At 34.5% G+C, this 20,161-nt stretch overlaps 1 protein-coding gene across 1 annotated transcript; it reads right to left on the reverse strand.

The window, feature by feature from the left end:
- Positions 1–5,392: 5,392 nt before the first annotated feature.
- LOC136821264 (uncharacterized) lies at positions 5,393–12,740 on the reverse strand. Its single transcript, XM_067077490.1, has 6 exons — positions 12,521–12,740; positions 8,414–8,811; positions 7,938–8,119; positions 7,233–7,731; positions 6,403–6,664; positions 5,393–6,156 (listed from the first exon to the last, which is right to left on the reverse strand). Exons 2-6 carry the CDS (start codon positions 8,786–8,788, stop codon positions 5,393–5,395), a joined length of 2,082 nt encoding a protein of 693 aa, XP_066933591.1. The 5' UTR covers positions 8,789–8,811; positions 12,521–12,740.
- Between the last annotated feature and the right edge of the window lie 7,421 nt (positions 12,741–20,161).

Below are 20,161 nucleotides of genomic sequence, written 5' to 3' on the forward strand. Positions count from 1 at the left end.
GTAATTGACCTATAGCTTCGGTGAAAGTAGTGGTGAAATCCACGAAAAATAGGCAAAGGGCTTGCCAAATAGCATAAATTTAAGAATTGATTGCAAAGAACAATCCTAAGATATCCATTGTCACGAAAGACTCGTAACAGATACGGCGGACTTTTATCAGAAAAGACGCCAAATCTGTAATTGACCTATAGCTTCACTAGAAGTAGTGGTGAATCCACGAAAATAGGCGAAAGGGCTTGCAAATAGAATAAATTTAGAAATTTGATTGAGAAGAAACTATCCTAAGATAATCCATTGTCACGAAAGACTCGTAACAGATACGGCGACTTTTATCGGAAAAGACGCCAAATCTGTAATTGACCTATAGCTTCAGTGAAAGTAGTGGTGAATCTACCAAAATAGAGCAAAGGGCTTGCAAATAGCATAAATTTAGAAATTTTGATTGCAAGAAACTATTTCAATTGTTCAAGTGTCATAAAATGATTCCGTCCTATCAATGGATTCGTGTCTCATGACGATTGATCAGTATTGGTGGATATTCCCAGACTTTAAACCTTCAATGGCATTAAATTTTGCGTGTTTTGGTGTCATTCGCGAAATTAAGTCCAATGGAAATATAGAAAGGTCTTATCCACGAAATTCTTTTGAACAAAACTCAAAAAAATCTCGAATAACTACTTTTATAATGTTAACTGACAAAGAAGCGCTAATAATGCATATTTTAACGACCAGTGTGTATAATTTGGCAGTAAAAGACACATGCAAATATCATTTCCCGAAAATGTCACCCGCGAAATTAAATCCCCGTGAAATCTAGTTTGAATCGCAGACCTCTACAAAACCCCAGGTAGTATAGGTCTGCTTAATGATCTACCAACCGCTTTCCGATTCATTTTTTTTAATTCGATGTATTTTACAGAATCTTGGCGAGTTATTAATTGATTCACATGATGTTCGCGCAAAACGATCGTTTCGAACGTTTTCAATAGAATGTTTACATTCGAAATGAATCCCAGACCAGAAAAACAAAACAGAAAGAAAGTTAAAAAACAATCTGATGCGCGCATTTTGTACAGTCTGAAGATACATCAGGCACTTAAATTCAATAAATCTAATTTCTAATCTTTTACAAAATCTCCACATTAAACAAGAAATGAGAAAAAAAAGAAGCAAACTTCCTTCGCCTACTTTTTTTCGAAATCCAAATATATTTTCCAATCTATGATTTGGTGTCTCACAGAAAATTTAAACATTACGTAATGTTATATTTGTAGACACTCGCCAGCTAAAAATGTCTTTAGCCGTATATCGGCTAAAGGCGGCAAATCTCTGGACAAAGGAAATATCGCTTATTAAGCATCCTCTATAAGGAGCACGAATCCGTTAGTGGATGCCAGCAGCCTACGTGAAATCTTAAAATTTCGCGGATTAGCTGAACAACGAAATTTAATGCCTGCAAAAATTTCTCATTTAAGTATAAGAACTAATTGTTCAACATGTACCTTTTCTGAAAGCAGCTATGTCTTCGTATGCAAGATGAGAGGTTTCAAAAATCTGAAGTCGAAACCCTGGCATTGATATAACCATTCATCTTTTTAATGGTCGACGTGGATCAATTTAAGTCTTGGAAAAACATTCCATGGCATTAGTAAAAATCCAAATTCTAATTCCAAATCACTAGTGTGTATTTCTTCAATCGGGAACTTTTTGATGAAGTTGATGTATTTGTTTATGTGGAGTCTTTCTGGTAAACTTCTTCGTTTCCGCCAAAGATGTGGTAGCCCTAAATCATGCATCAACTTTGACGCCAACATAATATTCTTTGTATCCATGTTTCCTTGTTTTTTTATTGTTTATGCTGAAAAGATAAATAAAATAACAAGCATTTCTGGATCCCAAATAAAAGTGAAAAAACTACGGAAGCCGAAGGGACATCCAAACTTTCTTTTTTTGTCGACTTTTTTTTCTTTTTTTGCCGACTTTTTTCTTTTTTTGCTGACTTTTTTTCTTTTTTTGAAAACTTTTTTTCTTTTTTTGCGGACTTTTTTCTTTTTTTTCAAAAAAAGGTTTTTTTTAATTTAACTTTTCTTTTCGAGACTGCTTTCTTTTAGTTGATAAGGGCAAATTTTTGATATTATGCTCCTAATAAAGTGTAGAATTGACAAAAAAGAATTGACAAGAAAAATTGCCCTTCGAATCTCCTGCAGTTTTCGAGTTTTAGATTTTTAGTTAATCAATAGAACTTATCAAGAGTCCCCCCTTAAATACTAGCATCAACTAGTTTTTTTCGAGGTCTGAAAATCAAATATCTGAGGCTACCAACGGATTCAGTGTGAAAAGTTTTCGATGTCTAGATCTCGACAGATATTTTTGGTTTAAGTATTGAAAATTATCGATATTTTCAGCTGAGTCAGCAGTTTTTCAGTATGTATACGCCTTAGATATGAATTATCTCGAGATCTAGACACTAAAACATAACAAACCATACCATTTTTAAACCCGGGGGTTTTTTTACAAAAAAAGAAAAAAAGTCAGCAAAAAAAGAAAAAAAATTCGCAAAAAAAGAAAAAAAAAAAAAAAAAAAAGACAAAAAAAAGAAAAAAACCTCTTCAATTCAAAAAAAGAAAAAAAGTCGGCAAAAAAAGAAAAAAAGTCAGCAAAAAAAGAAAAAAGTCGACAAAAAAGAAAAAAGTCGACAAAAAAAGAAAAAAAGTCGGCAAAAAGAAAGTTTGATGTCCCTTCTCGGCTTCCGTAAAAACAGATGTCCTGGAAGATAGATTACTCTGGAAAATACCGTAGTCCTTATAAAAAGCCCGGTCTTAAAGGCTTTTTCTTTCTATCTACTTGAACTTTGTTTTGCTCAATTTTTTATCATCAGCGATTTTATTTCAATTCAAGTGCCTAAATGTTTGAACGTGTTTCAATGCTTCAAAGATGTTTCAAACTTATGTTTCAAATATCGAAAAAGAGAAAAAGAAATAAAAATAAGCACATTTAAAATATGCGAACAGACGAAGGTATTATCCGTGTTGTTTACACAAAAGACAGCTCCAATATTTAAATCTTTCGCTCGATCTATATAGGCAAAGGCTGAAGAGTAGTGACAATAACTCGGAAAGGAAGGAACATATGACGTAGCCTATATCGAGTGATTTAGAATGAAATGTAAAGAAATTATAAAACAACAGTGAATTCTACAATTTCTAGTGTATTATTGAATATATTACATAGAACTCTAGTTTAAAAATTTCTAAAAAGGCTTAGACAGTTTACTGGGTCATACCTAGGTGGGCTTATGTTTTAAAACTATTCTTTAGTTAGTTTAAGTTACTACCCTAGTAGTTTAATTAATGCACTGTACAGAAAGAGTCTTAATTCAATTCAAAAAGTTATGTCCACGGTCGAATCTCTCAGAGGGTTTAAGTCGTCTTAAGATGTACCAGATTTAAAATCTCAATAAGGAACAAAGTATATGTAAAATAAACTTTCACAATAATCAATTACAACCGGACTTCTCTTTTTCTTTTAACACCACTAGCTTGCAATTTTGAATGAAATTTCGGAAACATTCTCAACTCATCCTGCAAATCAGTCAATTCTTCCATCAAGAGACGAAAAGCAATTTTCTCTTTCTCATAGATATGGCGTTCTTTCTGCAGTATCAACTCAACCGACCCGACGTTTGAAATACGAGCTATACCAGAGAAGCTGTGAGATTGAATAAAGCTTGGCCTACAGTACGCGTCAATCCAATGTCCAGCCGCTTGTAAATCAGGGAATTTCCCCAAAACACTGTAGGTTGTTTGCTCACTTCTTAAGAACGCTTGGATGTTTTCATCAGTGGGAAATTCTGCATTAGGTTGGTCCCAATGAAGTCTGGGTTGACCTTCTTGGTAAAGAGATGTTAGATTCTCGACACGAATGGATACAAGTCGAGCATAAGATTCATGCTGAGAGAAATCCTCTTTCAAATCACGAATAAGTTTCTCTAAACTTTGTTTCTCTTTGTTTATATTGCTTTGACCGTTTATTTGGAAAGCTTGTAAAGAAGTCAACTGCCAAGCTATATCTGAATAAAAATCATCTTGAAACACAGTTTTAAAAACGCGTAGAATGGCTTTATACCGTACCGACGACAGTCTTCCAACACGTTTTTCCTCTTCAAAAACGATTTCAAAAATTTCAACAGCCAACGTTAGAAGCATTTTACAAGTCTCAGTTTTCTCTAGATTTACTTTCGACATGAGCTTCAAGAATTTCTTCCAATTCTTCTTGTAGAATGGAATTTGTAATAAGGCTGGTAGTAACTCGTGGGCGAGTGGAAAATCAGGCTGTGATAGGAGAAATTTAATAACAGTCCGGTAGTAAGCATGATCAGGTTCCGAGCCTGGTTCGGGGTATTGTGGATCTTGTAAAAGAAGAGAATAATTGACAAGCAGTAAGCGAAAATTAGTATTTGATTTCAGTTTCTGGATAACTATATCAGGGTCTGTGAGCAGTGACCAAAGAGTGTATCCCATTATGTCATCGTCTAGGGTGACAGCTTCTGTGGCAAGCATCTTGCTCAAAATATAATGGTAAGAATCACCACGTTCAAAAAGTGCAGTCAGAACCCAACACAGATCTTCCGTGTCATCCCAGGTACAATTTGGTAAAGCACAGTAAACAACTTTCACCAATTCTGTCATGAACTTGCAATGTGATTTCTCTTGCTCTTTCGGTAAAACACGAAAAAGTTTATCAATCAAACCACTAAATTCCTTTAAATCTGTGATTCTCTTACAAATTTTCACCAACTTTTTGGGGTTTTCAATAGCAACACCACGAACATAAATGATTTCAGTCAGAAATGTTATTTCATCGTCAAAGGTAGCAGTCATTTTAGGAGCTATAAGAAGCCAGTTCATATAAAGATCAATAACAGATTTGAAGATTTCTGTACTGCTGTAGGTTTTCTCTCGTTCAGTTATAAGAAGTAATACTTTCCCAACCAAACGTGAATTATTTGTGCTGAGAAGCTGATTAAAAATATCATGTATTTCGTTCTTGTAAGTAACAGTATCTTTAAATAGTGGTTTAATAGCAGCATATAGCAATGGCGTGTAGGTGTCGACGGACAGCCTCATTTTCAGACATTTGATTAGGAAATTGCTGACGATGGAATACTTTGAATGACACTCAGTTGGCAAGTCAGCACAAAATTGCAACACAAGCCCAATATTTGATATAATTTGTTGACATGTTGATAATTTCTCCCACCAAAGATTGGAGAAATATTCATCTGTGAACACTTTTTGAAAGATCTTTGTCCACAGCGGGTAATATGGCTCTGATCCATTTGGGTAGGAAGTTATAGGAGCTGTGCTGATTTCGTGAAATTCTGGAAGCTTTTCTAAACAAATGTTGATGACTTTATCTGTATTTCTTTAATTCCGCAATCAGAAGAAATATCGATCCATCGGAAAAGCTCATCCACTTGCGTGTGAGATATAATATCCTCAATAATGTCTTTAAGATCTTTCCACTGAAAAAATTTCAGAAGTTTAGCGAGGGCTTGTTCTGAGCTCTTTGGCATTTTGTCGACAAATTTTTCGTCATAATCAATCTTTTCAGCATAGAATTTTCGTAGAAACGTTTTGGCCATTTCAACATCATCAGCATTGACTAATAACTGGGTCATTGTGAGTAAAGGTTCATCATCAGGATACCATAATCCCTCTTCTTCTTGTTCAACGAAAGGTCCATTATCTAAATCGTTATATCTTGATTGCTTGAAAAAACTACTGGATACCTTCTCTATAACTGATTTGATTGAAGATTTGAATCTTGGTGACGAGACTTGGATTTCATCTTGGATAAAGCACAGACTTTCATACCACATCTCTTTTTGTGTGAATAACTCTAGCTGAGAGTGTTTTGGTAAGCAGAGGATTATGTATCGGTGATACCAACGCTCGCGAGTTGAAGAATGAGAATATTCTTCTTTGTTGATCTTTTCCTTTTTGTCTTCCCAGAATAATGGTTGCTGGTTGTCATGGGTACACATATGAATTGACGGAGAGAAGGATATTCGCCGAAAGTTGCTGTTCCTTATTTTACCATCAAAACTGAATGCTCCGAAAATTTTGGTTCCCTCGCGCACTGGTTCGTCGTTTGCTGAAAATGAGGGAAGAAAACTGTCATGATTCACTTTTTAAATTGTGTGATTGAGAAAAATCATTGCTGATTTACTGTTTCCTCTTCCATCGAAGATTTTGCTATTTGATATACTTTAGGCGTACAAACTACAGTACTTTAAAAATGATTTCTAAGCGCTATGGTAAATTGGCATAGATTTTTAAAAACAATCGTTCCCAACTAAGATTGAATATACTTCATAACTTTAGACCCTAAAGAACATACCTATGAAAGTTTTTCCATCGACACCAACTTCTCCTTCATCTTTCACCCAACGACACAATTTCCCAATATAAAAAATTGCTTGGTCTTTTTTCTCCAGCTTCGAGTTAGCCATCTGTAGGTATGAGGCTAATGCAAAGTCATTGCCTGTCAAACCATCCATTCCCTTCTGAAGTGTGGTTGGCTCATATTGGTGTTGTAGAGTCCATCCATAAGGATTGTAAAAATAGTCATCTTCTCGTCGCTTTACCGTTCGATGGTTGATCTATTTAAAAGCAAATAATGCATTTGGTACCATCTTTGGAAAATGAGGAATCGTATGAAAAAAACAGAATCTTCCTTGTGGTAAAAGCTTAGTGAGAGACACTGACCTTTACCCTGGACCCAGTTTCTCGATAACGGCCAAGCGAAATCTTAGATTAAAGTTTTTTGAAAGGGGTACCCTAAGCGGGTACCCACTTCTCAATATTGATGAGAATATTCTTAAACGAAAAATTTCAAAAATTGCGGAAAAAGCTTGGTCTAGGGTATAAAGGTCAGTGACATAGGATTGAACTTGAATTCAGACTTCGTAAAATTACGTCTTTCGTCTGAAATTTCGTAAACTGAGGCAAGGCAACATCTTTCACGTAAAATAAGTTCCATGCTCATAACACTTTACATTAACTGTTTATCTAACAGAGAAGATTGAGAATAAAAATAAATAACTTAATGATGCTTTCTATTAGGCCGTGAAGTAGCCTATGATGTAGTTGATGATGGAGCACTTTAAATAGCATATGTATTTTTATGAAGAGGTACAAGTTTGGAAAAATAACAACTTGTTCATATACCTTAGTCAACGCAGAAGACAATTTCTTTATCAGTGACTCGCTTTCACGTAGGATTGAAATCTTTGGTGGTGATTTGTGCACCATATCATATACTAGCACTAAGGAATAGCCAGATTCTACAGGTGAGAAATCTACTCTACATTCACGATGATAGGCAGCATAGATGATTTCAAATTCAGATTGTTTGTCATCAAATTGAACAGTTTCAGTTTTATTATGATGCCAAATGGTTAATTTACTCCCAAGGGAAATGGATGGCAGCTGGATATAAAGTTTTACTAAGTTTTCTGTGGATTTTTCAACTTCTTTATTATATAATATATGGCTTCCTGGTGGGCAAACAATGAGATTTTGAAAGACAGCTTCAATATTGGTGTCACTAGGTTGACAACCTAGTTCCTCTTTGACTTTACTTATGATTGATTCTATCGTTGAAATGAAATTTGGGTTACCAAATGTAATCCCTTCAGGTTGAAATGACAACATGTTTCTACCAACACTAAAACGAAATAAATTTTTCATCTTTTTTTTAATCCTAATTAATAAGTACTAATATTGTCCATTGATAAATTTCTCCAAAAAGTGTGTGAATATAAAAGGACAATAGCTCCATTTTGGGTGACAATTTTAAAAAGGCACCTGAAAAGAAATAAAGTATCAAAAGAAAGAGAACCCTAAATAAACTAAAATATAAGGCAAACATACCATTCTTTTTCATTTAGGTAATTGGTCATTTGGTTGACCTGCTCACGAGTTATAGGTAAAGGAATGGAACCAATATCCTTGATGTTGAGAGAGGGTAATGGTGATTTTCCAATGATACCATGAGTTGCAAACTTGGCAGGTTTTGCCTTGATTGATGATAACAATTTGGAAAATCCTGCTTTCTAAAAATTAGGAATTTGTTGAAATTTATAGACTTTGTTGAAAAAACCTAAAGACTTCTTTGAAGAACAAGGTTTGCCGAAAGCAGTGCATCTCAAATCATGAAAGGAGAGTTAGCTAACAATTAGAAATCGAAGGTATTCTTCCTCATTCTATCTCTTTCAAGGATTTAATAAGATAACATCATCACACCTACGCATAGATGCTACAGGATTAAACCTCATGGAACAACAAACAATAAAAGGAAATCTTTTTTTTTAATTTTCTTAAGAAGTAAAGAAATCCTGAAGGCTTACCACAGGGCATGATGAAATGTTTCTGATTGTTTGTTTATAGTCGGCATTTTCACTTTCACTTTCTGAAGAGGAGTCTTCGTAAGCAGAATTATTGTATTGGATACTGCTGGTATCTGTATTTTGTCTGTAGATGTAATCATTTCCATGCATTGCTTCCTGTTCGTTATCTTCAACTTCACTGTCAGATTCAAACTGGTTTTCGGATTCAGCTTCCTCGTTATCTTCTGATTCAGACCCATCAGTCTCTGATACGACCTCTTCGTTTTCGGTTTCTGATTCATTTTCACTCCCAACATCTTCATTTTCACTCCCAACATCTTCATTTTCACTCTCACTGCTCTCATTACCACCAGTGCTGTTGTCACTTTCCATCATGCTTTTGTTTTGACTTTTTATATCTAGAAACCAAAATTAATAATAAAATCAATAATAATTTTTACATGTTGAAATAGGTCAGATGGCCGAAATATTCATTAAAAGATGATGTGTTTCCCTTACTACCTTATCAATCATGCTTATTTCAAAATTTCAAAACATAATTCTCAAAGCTTTTTTATCAGCGATTTTGAAAACCTTTGGCCCAGTTTCACACCACTTTTATTTGTCAGTACACGTTAGTTTTTGGCAGTTTTTAGCCCTATAAAATGTCAAAAAGAATTTTCACTTGCTTCAATTGCATTAGTTTTTTTACAATTTTTCCACCTATAAAATGATGATATGTCAAAAAAAAATTTCACTTGCTTCAATTGCATTAGTTTTTTTACAATTTTTCCAAGTAAAGGGACGCCAAATTGCCAGGTTTACTATTTTGCCTCCCATGCGTTTACCAAACCAAGGATAATTAATCTACCTTTCATCTTTCAGAAAAAAGATGTTTACTATTACCTTAGTCGCAAGCAAACTTGTAAAAAACATGCTCGTCTTTGCCAAAAGATCTTTCATATAATCAAGACGATAAAAATGTTTTGTTATCAAAGACCAAAACAATTAAACAATCCTTTCTTTCCTGTAAAGATAATTTCATAAAATGTACTATCTTTACCTACAGACCTTATGCGGCTGCGGTCATAACTAAACTAACTCAAAAGAATACAAAGGACTGTAATATGCTATAATATAATATATGCTAATATATGCTAAATATACAATGACGTAATACGTATAATTATACTTTCTTTTCCGACAGATAACTCTATATCTTTAAAGATTAAATCTAATGAAGCAACTTCCACAAATCAAAAATTAGGCCCAAATTCACATAAGAATTTATCTATTTTGAAGTGCCTTAAATTTTAAAGATTACCATTTCCAATCACTGTGTGAAAATCAGGAAAAAGTAAAGAAGCAAAGTCCAAAAACCCCATTTTTAGGCATTTTTGGCCAAAATTTACCCAAAAGTTATTTTCTTCGAAAATGGGGCTCCGTCAGATTTTAAACAAAACCATTTTACATAATTGTGCAAAAAATCAGAAACAAGCGATACTTTTATGGACCTACCTGGTTATCAAACTAATCAATGAACATTGAAACAATGAAACACATAAGACAGGTTAAAATACAAAAAAATAAAGAAAATGAAAGCATATGATATTATCTAATGAGAGAAACTATGAACACTATTGAAAAAGATTTTTGAAAAATAAATAAAAAAGCTATTAAACGCTTTTCTTTAAAAAAACAATCCACTATCAGAAAAATTCACAGCTTAATAAATAAGGTTTCCAGAAAACAGAAACCATCGTGCTCTAAGGTGACATTTTCTTTGTTTAGAAAAAATAATAATAAATTTAATATTTGGCTAAGAACATTGATCTATGCTTATAAATAGTGATTCATATAGACAAAGATTCGTTTTCAGCCAAAAAAATAATAAGTGTTTCCCGAAAACTCAAACCATTGCCCTCCACCGTGACATTTTCATCTTAAAAAAAACTAATAAAAATAATAATAATGTGGCTAAGAACATTGATGTATGCTTATTAATAGTGATTCTTATAGATAAACATGTGTTTTTTGAGCCAACAAATTTTTTTTGCAAAAATCTGCTTGAGCCATCTTTTACCTATGATGGTACCCTACTTTCATGCAAAAAATCAGAAAAAATTAATGATCCAATTTTTCACAAAAAAAGTCCAAAAAACCTGTTTTTTTGGCCCACATTTGCCCAAAAAATATTTTTTTTGAAAATCGGGCTCTTCCATATTTTGGCCACCACTATTTTGCACCTTTGTACCAAAAAAAAGAAGATTCCTATGATGATTCAATCCTGAGATATCTTCAATTCAATATCTTTTGTCAGAAGAGACTCCACCAAAAACTAAAAAAGACCTCACCACCTACGTACCATATAGATTGTGTAAATAATAAGAATCACTCTCAACACAGCTTAAAAATTCCAATATATAATGTGTGACAAACGTTTTTGAATCCTGTGTTATAAAAATATACCTAAGTTTTCTGCTTTGCATGATTGCTTCTGTTGCTGGATGAGAAAACCATCGCTTGAAGAGGTGTTAAACGTGTTATTAAAATATTCAATACTTGTAAAGAGACTTCTGAAGTTACATTCCAAGATTCCACTTGAAGCCCAAAAACTTCTGATAAATTTCTTTGGAAAGCTGAAACACCACCAAACTTTCTAGACTTACATTTTTTCTGACAGAATTAACTCTTTTTCTTCCTTCCCTCGTCTCTACTGAGTTTGTTTATTTTTTTAACATTTCGAATCATTTCGTTCGACGTTTGAAAAAAAGACCAGACATTTGAAATAAAAGACCGATATCGATAATTGTTCTTAAAACTTGTGCGCACATATCTGGTCTGCAGATCTTTATAAATCAAAACAAAATTCTTTAGAAAACAAAATTACAGAATAAGTCATACCAGGGGGTTGTTTTTTTACTTTCGCATGATGGGGACACAATAAAAGTATAACCGATGGAAAGCTAGATAAATTTTGCATATGCCTGGGACAAGCTGGAGTTTTTACAAGCTCTTATTTGATTTAGTTGGTCGTTAACCTGTAATAAAACAATTTTGTTACTTTTTCTAAAAGTTATCGCGTTATCTCTGTTACTTTTAATGACCAATTAGTGAAGTATCTTATAAAAACTCCAGAACATCCCATATGCCTCTGACCTTACTTTTTGTTCAATTTGTATACAATTCAATTTTTATGACTATTTGAAGGAGAAAGAAGACAATTTTTTGGTACATACAAGGCTATTGTACCCCCTGAAAAGATTAAACTAAAAAATCGAAAACAAAAAATTCTATCCTAGCTTTTTTTACCAATATCAGGGTTGGTCACATTTTTGCATTGTTGTGCAAAAGATCAGTAAAAATATATATACCGGGTGCACCAAAAAAAAGTATACAGGTTTGTCGAGATATTGTGAGCTTCAGGATTTAAATTTTTTGTTCATTCCTTTTTTATTGTATAGAGGAAGCTCTAACTTGAATTTTGAGCTATCATACATTAAATTTGAAAAAGTAGTTCGAAAGTTATTTTCAAAAAACTGACTTTTTTTCCATGTCGAAATTTCAAAAAAATCATTAAAAAGCATAATACCAAACATCAATGCAAATGCAAATCAAAAGACAACCCGCCTCTAGGTGGAATGTGTGTTACCAAGTACATAGTCCAAATAATTCGACATTACGTGACAGCACGGTCATTAGCAATACAAGGTGCAAAGCTACTCAGCCAAAGCGCATTAGAAACTTGAAAAATGTTCCATAGTTCAAGACTCTAAATAACGATTTCAAGTGGGTCGGACAAAATGTCTGATCAGGGTTGCTTTAGCTTGAAAAATATCATTATTCAGTCGGACATGAAGCTATTTGGGTCGGACAATGTCCGATGTGAGACCGTTATTTCAAGCCCATGATACCGTGAGAATTCCTAAATCCGACACCACTGCCTAATTCCGACCCCCCAAATAACTGTTATGAAAAAAAATTCTATGTTTACAAACATTACCTCTCCAAGTTGAACGATAAACTATTGCTAGAACTCTCAAAACAAAACATCTAACAAGATAGCTGTAATATCAAGATGTCAATTAATGTATATAATTAAAAAGTGTGAGTTGTAAAAATAATTACCTTGTATTCTGGATCAGTTGCTCATGTTTAAAACGATAACAGTTTTGTAATAAAAGTGACTTGTGCGGGAAAAATACGAAACAACTTGGGCTGGTTTCCATCAAGAAACAAACAGACTAAATTGAAAAAATGTCGCGAAATTGAAAAAAGGGCGGATGCGGTAGCACTTAATTTGAATAACAAACATTGAATAAATGAGGCGGCAGCTATCAACGCCATCTTTACCACCCATAAGTCCGGATGTTTATTTATACGGAAGGCCCGCAATCAAGCCAAGTGCCAGTGCAAAGTAATAAAAACCAGGCTTGATTACGTAACATTTCAAAATGAGCACGCTCGTACACAGACCTCTTTTATATTTTCGTGTGCTTTGGAAAATCAAAACATCTCATTACTTTTTATTATGCTGTTGTCATTTATGACGTTGTGCATATTGCAATAAAAAAATATGTTTTGTTATAAGAAGCAATTATTGTTATTTGGTTCAATTGGTTCAGTGTATCTAACCTCTCAGTTTAGTTGACACTTTGGTATCTTCGTTGCGTCACAGCGAAAGGTTTGTTTTTATTTTAGTTTGTATCTTTGAAAGACCCCATCGGATTTAGGCAGTGGTGTCGGATTTAGGCAGTGGTGTCGGATTTAGGACCTCTCACGGTAGTTGATAAATGCAAAAAACACTGGATAAGCACCTCAAAACAATTCCCAATGAACCCCAAATCTGTGGTTACCTTAAGGGAAGAAATTAACTCGGGAAGAAAATTTTGTGGAACTATATATGGTGAAGATCAGAGATCTGACCTCAAGGAGAGAAAGTGTTGAAAATACTAAATAAAATAAAGATGAAACATAAAAAGGCACTAATATTTTTATAATTATATGTTTTTGTCCATTTTTTTGAATTTTTGTAAATATATAAATCAAACCAATCAAACATCCTGTCAAGAAATGAGAATTTTATGCGAAAAAGAACCAACTAACCAATAGACATAAAGTTTAAAAAGCCAAGCAGAAAAACACAAACACCAAAAACCACTCAAAAACCCAACCAATGCAATCTGGAGTCCCTGATTTGCGACAGGCGCAGCGGCTTTAAACATGTTTTATGGACGTCCAACACTCAGCCTCCCCCAGATTCCATAACCCTGAACCGACCCGCAGTCCAAACAAACTAACAAACATAGAAAAATAAACAAAAAAGGGTAAACAACAGACAAGAACAAGACAAACGACAAAATACAAGTATCAAAAAAATTTTCAAAAGGTAGGCCCAGAACCCGGTTTGACACCCTAAAGTCCGTGCAGCCGTCTGTACGGGAAAGAACGAAAAAAAAATGACTGAGAAAACTAACATACAATACATAATATTAAAAAAAAAAAAAAAACAAGCAACATGCTGAATGGACCTACCTGATGATGAAAGTTAGTTAGCAATGCGAAAAGAAAAATGAAAAAAATCAGTCAGAAAATATAGCATTTAGCGAAAACACAACACAATAAATTCATCATTGATTGTTGATGGGGGGAGAGGGAAGGGTTGTAGGGAAAAAATAAATAGGAAGTTCTGGTCGCAAAAATCAGTTTTATTGACAATTGAATCATGCTTGATGGTGAGCATTGTTATCAATAATATTTTTGTGTGAAAAACATAGAAATACAAGGAAAAAATCCAATGAAAATCTGCAAAAACGGCGATTTCCAGCAACCGGAAAATTTTTTTTCTCAAAAATCGAATTCGGCCATTTTTTGAGCATTGCTAATACGCATCTTTCTGCAAAAAAATCAGAAAAAACTAAAACTAAAAATTTGAGAAAAAGTCAAAAAACCGGTTTTCCGGCATATTTCCGGCATTTTCAAAAATGCAGTTGCGCTAAAAAACAATTTAAGGATTCTCTGAATTTCATAAAAGTCTCTGGAAATCTATCAAAACACTTTGTTTTCGCAAGAAAGATCTTTCAGCTCCCTGATTGAGCATGCGCTTGAAAAGTTCTGAAATTCTGGGCAGAACATCTTCAAAAAGAAGAGTGCATCTAGCAATGCGTAGGACCTCAGAATATATAGAACTGTGAAAGATGATTGATGGTAAATTACTATCTTTATGTGGCATTCTCACAATGAAAAAGGGAAATGCGTCTCTCTTGTCAAACAATTTGTAGCGAAAGATGTTATTTTCAATGCTTATATCTAGATCCAAAAACGTTACATGTGTTCCATGATGTTCAACTTTCAACTGTAGCTCTTCCTGATATATATCATTATAACATGAGAAAAAATCATCTCTATCATTAATAGCGCAAAGGTCATCAATAAATCTACCAACTGAATGAAAATTGTATGCTCTAGGAGAACTAGTAGATATCAAATTTTGTACATATTTAGATTCGTAATAATAAAGAAAAAGGTTAGCCCAAAATGGAGCTGGATCTATTCCCATCGGGATACCAATGTTTTGTCTGAGTATATGATTACCAACTTTGAAATAGCAATTCTTGATTAAAAATTCAACACACTCCGATAAGGAAATGTTGGTAAAAAATCTGTTATCTTTTCCTTTTGCTGTCCAATAGACTGAATTTGCAGAAAATCCAAGTTTATTGCGACAGGCCCCATCAAAAACGAAATTAATGATATCTGTCAAACTTTTACAAGTAATTCATGAGGAAGAGTGGTATAAAGTGTAGCAAAATCGAAGGTAAAAATTCTTTGTGCTTTTTTCTTAGCATTTATCCGATTTAGATGTTCAATAACCGGTGAAGAATTTTGAACCACCCAAAATTTGCTAAACCCAGAAAAGAATCTTGATTTTCTGTGAAAACTTTCAACATGTTTGTAAAGAACTTTAAAAACATTTCTTGAAACAACTGCGGTCAACGGTTTGGTGCTACAAGTTTTAGAGGCTACAATAAATCTGAAACCAATAGGATTTTTATGCATTTTTGGCATCCAATCCAGGCGTCCGCGCTCGATAGGATCAATCATCGGAACGGCTCGATGACGGATCGATATGTGATTGATGGATTACTTATCGATCGGGATAGGAGATCGATGGAAGATTCAGCCATTAAAAAGTCTTGAGCATCGATCCTTCGTTGATCCATTATCGAGCTAGTATTTCAATCGAGTATATCGATTCGTCATCGATCATTAATCGATTCGTCATCGATCGTCGTCATCGATTATAAATCGATTATGCATCGATCGTTAATCGATTCGTCATCGATCGTTAATCGATTCGTCATCGATCGTTAATCGATTCGTCATCTATTATAAATCGATTATGTATCGATTTTAAATTGATAGGTGTCGATAGGTGTCGATAGGTAATCGATAGCGAGAAAGATCGATTAATATTAGAGCTCGATTTTTAGAAAGAGTCGATAGGGTCGATAAGATCGATAAAAGATCGATGATAGAGCGATAACTAATCATAAGCTTAAAAAAATCTTGAGTATTGATCCTCTATCGATCTCCTATCCGGATCGATAAGTAATCCATCGATCACATATCGATCCGTCATCGAGCCGTTCCAATGATCGATCCTATCGCGCGGACGCCTGGTCCAATACATGACAGTGTAGACCTAAAGCTCTAAACCAGCATCTAATAACATGAAAACCAGAATATGATTCTTCAATGAGAATCAAAACTATAAAGTGCACTTACAAACATCAATTTGTTATTAGATCTAACAAAATTATTGCGAAGCGAATTTATGAGCGAAGCAGTTTTGCTACATTGTGCACGTACCTTTAACTTCTATCCCAAGCGAAAATTTGCTGTAAAATTTGCTATATAAATCACATCTTCAAACCGATGATTTTATCAAAATGACCTTGAATGGTTTGGCTTGAAGCCACGAAAACTTTCTCGGTTTGGTAGCTAGGACTGCGAAAAATGCCGTTTTAAAATGGTGTACCCTAGCAGTGAACAGCAACAAAATTACCGGAAGCCGAAACTCGGACTCAGAATCTGAAGTTGATCAAATTGCCGCGCGGGCGGATTAGAGGGATTTTTAGAGTGTCTCTTATTTTGCTAGCAACTTGCGAATTAGGGTGGAGTCTGGATCGCTTCGCAACCCTTATACAATACGGCTAGTTAACCACACTGTCATCATTGACAATAAAACAAACGATTTTCTGTCAAGAGCCTTGTAAACATTCCAACAACTTCCATCGAAATGATCTATCACAGCTCAGTCTACCATTTTTAGCGCGGTCCGAGGATTGAGCCGAGAACGCTCCGCGAACTTCTGCGCGGGTGAAAACTTCAATCTGTCAATCATTTTCTCAAGCGAAGAGTACGCGAAGCGATTCTAGCTTTACGATAGTGCCGCGGGTCATCAATGGATAGTATTCAATTATCATCATCCCTTTTATTTTCATTCCTAGAACTTTTGCAAAAAAAAGGAAAAATAGAAAAGTTGTATTTTTTACTGCTCTATTCACATACTGAATTTGAAAGATCTTCTATGTGGCGTTTTTTTGCAAACTTCAAAAAACTGATTTTTGTCCCTCCTTTGCGGGACTTTGGCTTAAGTGCTTGAGTGCAGCATAGGGTACAAAGTCCAAACATGCGTTTCCCGTAATTTTTGTGTGAAGAGTTAGGTCTACACTGCATGATGGGAAGAGTTTTCATTTTTTCTATCAATCCTAAACCAAAGCGTTTACACATTTCCTCATTTGTATTGATGATGGTATTGAAGTCTATGTCACTAGGCAAGTATGTATTATTGCCTGAAACCTCAGCAATGAGTTTGGCGACATAGAACTTCTTACAAATAAAGGCAAAGTTTTTGGAAGCTTTATATATAATTTTTTGCAGAATTTAATTTTGCTGTTTTTCGACAACTTCGCAAAATTAAATTCTGCGAAACACGAAAACTCATGATATAAAATTGATCCTTTTAGAGGTAAATAGGCAATATTTCATGAACAATAAGGGCCTAATTTAACTTGAGTCCCGCTCGGGACTGTCCCGAACTAGAACGACGTAAATAGGAAGTCGAAAACAATGAAAAAAAAAATTGATCGATGGTTTGATTTATACTATTATATAGTAAATGGGGACTAAAAGTTTCTCGTTACTATATATACTTTTACTTGAGTCCCGATTTTGCGTACGAAATGTTTGGATTCGGGACTAAATTAAAATTCCCGATTTGGCCTACGAAATGGTTGAATTCGGGACTCAAGTAAAAGTATATATAGTAACGAGAAACTTTTAGTCCCGATTTACCTTATGAACATATTGGATTCGGGACTCAAGTAAAGTATATATAATACATATTTAATATCTGAGTCACTGAAAAGATGGATATGGCGGCTTGAATTTGAAAATCAGGGAAGTGTGGGGCAGATCTTTATTTATACGGGCTAATTATAGCTTGTCTTGAAAATGTAAATTTCGGGACGGTCCCGAATCTGTCTTTAAAAAGGTTTGATTCGGGACGGTCCCGATTTGGCCTACGAAATGGTTGAATTCGGGACTCAAGTAAAAGTATATATAGTAACGAGAAACTTTTAGTCCCGATTTACCTTACGAACATATTGAATTTGGGACTCAAGTAAAAGTATATAATACATATTTAATATCCGAGTCACTGAAAAGATGGATATGGCGGCTTGAATTTGAAAATCAGGGAAGTGTGGGGCAGATCTTTATTTATACGGGCTAATTATAGCTTGTCTTGAAAATGTAAATTTCGGGACGGTCCCGAATCTGTCTATATAAAGGTTTGATTCGGGACGGTCCCGAATTGGTCTACGAAAATGTTGCATTCGGGACTCAAGTAAAAGTATATATAGCAACGAGAAATTTTTAGTCCCGATTTACCTTACGAACATATTGAATTCGGGACTCAAGTAAAAGTATATATAATACATATTTAATATCCGAGTCACTGAAAAGATGGATATGGCGGCTTGAATTTGAAAATCAGGGAAGTGTGGGGCAGATCTTTATTTATACGGGCTAATTAAAGCTTGTCTTGAAAATGTAAATTTCGGGACGGTCCCGAATCTGTCTATATAAAGGTTTTTGATTCGGGACGGTCCCGAATTGGTCTACGAAAATGTTGCATTCGGGACTCAAGTAAAAGTATATATAGCAACGAGAAATTTTTAGTCCCGATTTACCTTACGAACATATTGAATTCGGGACTCAAGTAAAAGTATATATAATACATATTTAATATCCGAGTCACTGAAAAGATGGATATGGCGGCTTGAATTTGAAAATCAGGGAAGTGTGGGGCAGATCTTTATTTATACGGGCTAATTATAGCTTGTCTTGAAAATGTAAATTTCGGGACGGTCCCGAATCTGTCTATATAAAGGTTTGATTCGGGACGGTCCCGAATTGGTCTACGAAAATGTTGCATTCGGGACTCAAGTAAAAGTATATATAGCAACGAGAAATTTTTAGTCCCGATTTACCTTACGAACATATTGAATTCGGGACTCAAGTAAAAGTATATATAATACATATTTAATATCCGAGTCACTGAAAAGATGATATGGCGGCTTGAATTTGAAAATCAGGGAAGTGTGGGGCAGATCTTTATTTATACGGGCTAATTATAGCTTGTCTTGAAAATGTAAATTTCGGGACGGTCCCGAATCTGTCTATATAAAGGTTTGATTCGGGACGGTCCCGAATTGGTCTACGAAAATGTTGCTTTCGGGACTCAAGTAAAAGTATATATAGCAACGAGAAATTTTTAGTCCCAATTTACCTTACGAACATATTGAATTCGGGACTCAAGTAAAAGTATGTAAGGCAACGAGAAATTTTTAGTCCCGATTTTCCTTATTTCAAAATATCTAAAGAAGGCGAAATACTATATTAGAACAAAAAATCCAAACAATGTATGCCACCTTTTATAAAAAAATTCCCTTTCGAATGTTTCTAAAGAAGGCGTAATACATTACTATGGACTTACTGCCCTAACATAGTATTCCGCCTTCTTTAAAAAAATTCCCTTTCGAATGTTTCTAAAGAAGGCAGAATACAGTACTATGGACTTACTGCACTACATATTATTCCGCCTTCTTTAGAAATATACGTTTTCGAGTGTTTCTAAAGAAGGCGAATACACTACTTTGGAATTACTACTGCACTAACATAGTATTCCGCCTTCTTTAAAAATATACGTTTTCGAGTGTTTCTAAAGAAGGCGGAATACACTACTTTGGAATTACTGCACTAACATAGTATTCCGCCTTCTTTAAAAATATACGTTTTCGAGTGTTTCTAAAGAAGGCGGAATACACTACTTGGGAATTACTTCTGCACTAACAGAGTATTCCGCCTTCTTTAAAAAATATACTTTTTTCGAGTGTTTTCTAAAGAAGCGGAATACACTACTTGGAATTACTGCACTAACATAGTATTCCGCCTTCTTTAAAAATATACTTTTTCGAGTGTTTCTAAAGAAGGCGGAATACAGTACTATGGACTTACTGCCCTTACATAGTATTCCGCCTTCTTTAAAAAAATTCCCTTTCGAATGTTTCTAAAGAAGGCGGAATACACTACTATAGACTTACTGCCCTTACATAGTATTCCGCCTTCTTTAAAAATATACGTTTTCGAGTGTTTCTAAAGAAGGCGGAATACACTACTTTGGAATTACTGCACTAACAT

Source organism: Clytia hemisphaerica, unplaced genomic scaffold (genome assembly GCF_902728285.1).
Source record: "Clytia hemisphaerica strain Z4C2 unplaced genomic scaffold, Clytia hemisphaerica genome assembly, whole genome shotgun sequence".
Lineage (NCBI taxonomy): Eukaryota > Metazoa > Cnidaria > Hydrozoa > Leptothecata > Clytiidae > Clytia > Clytia hemisphaerica.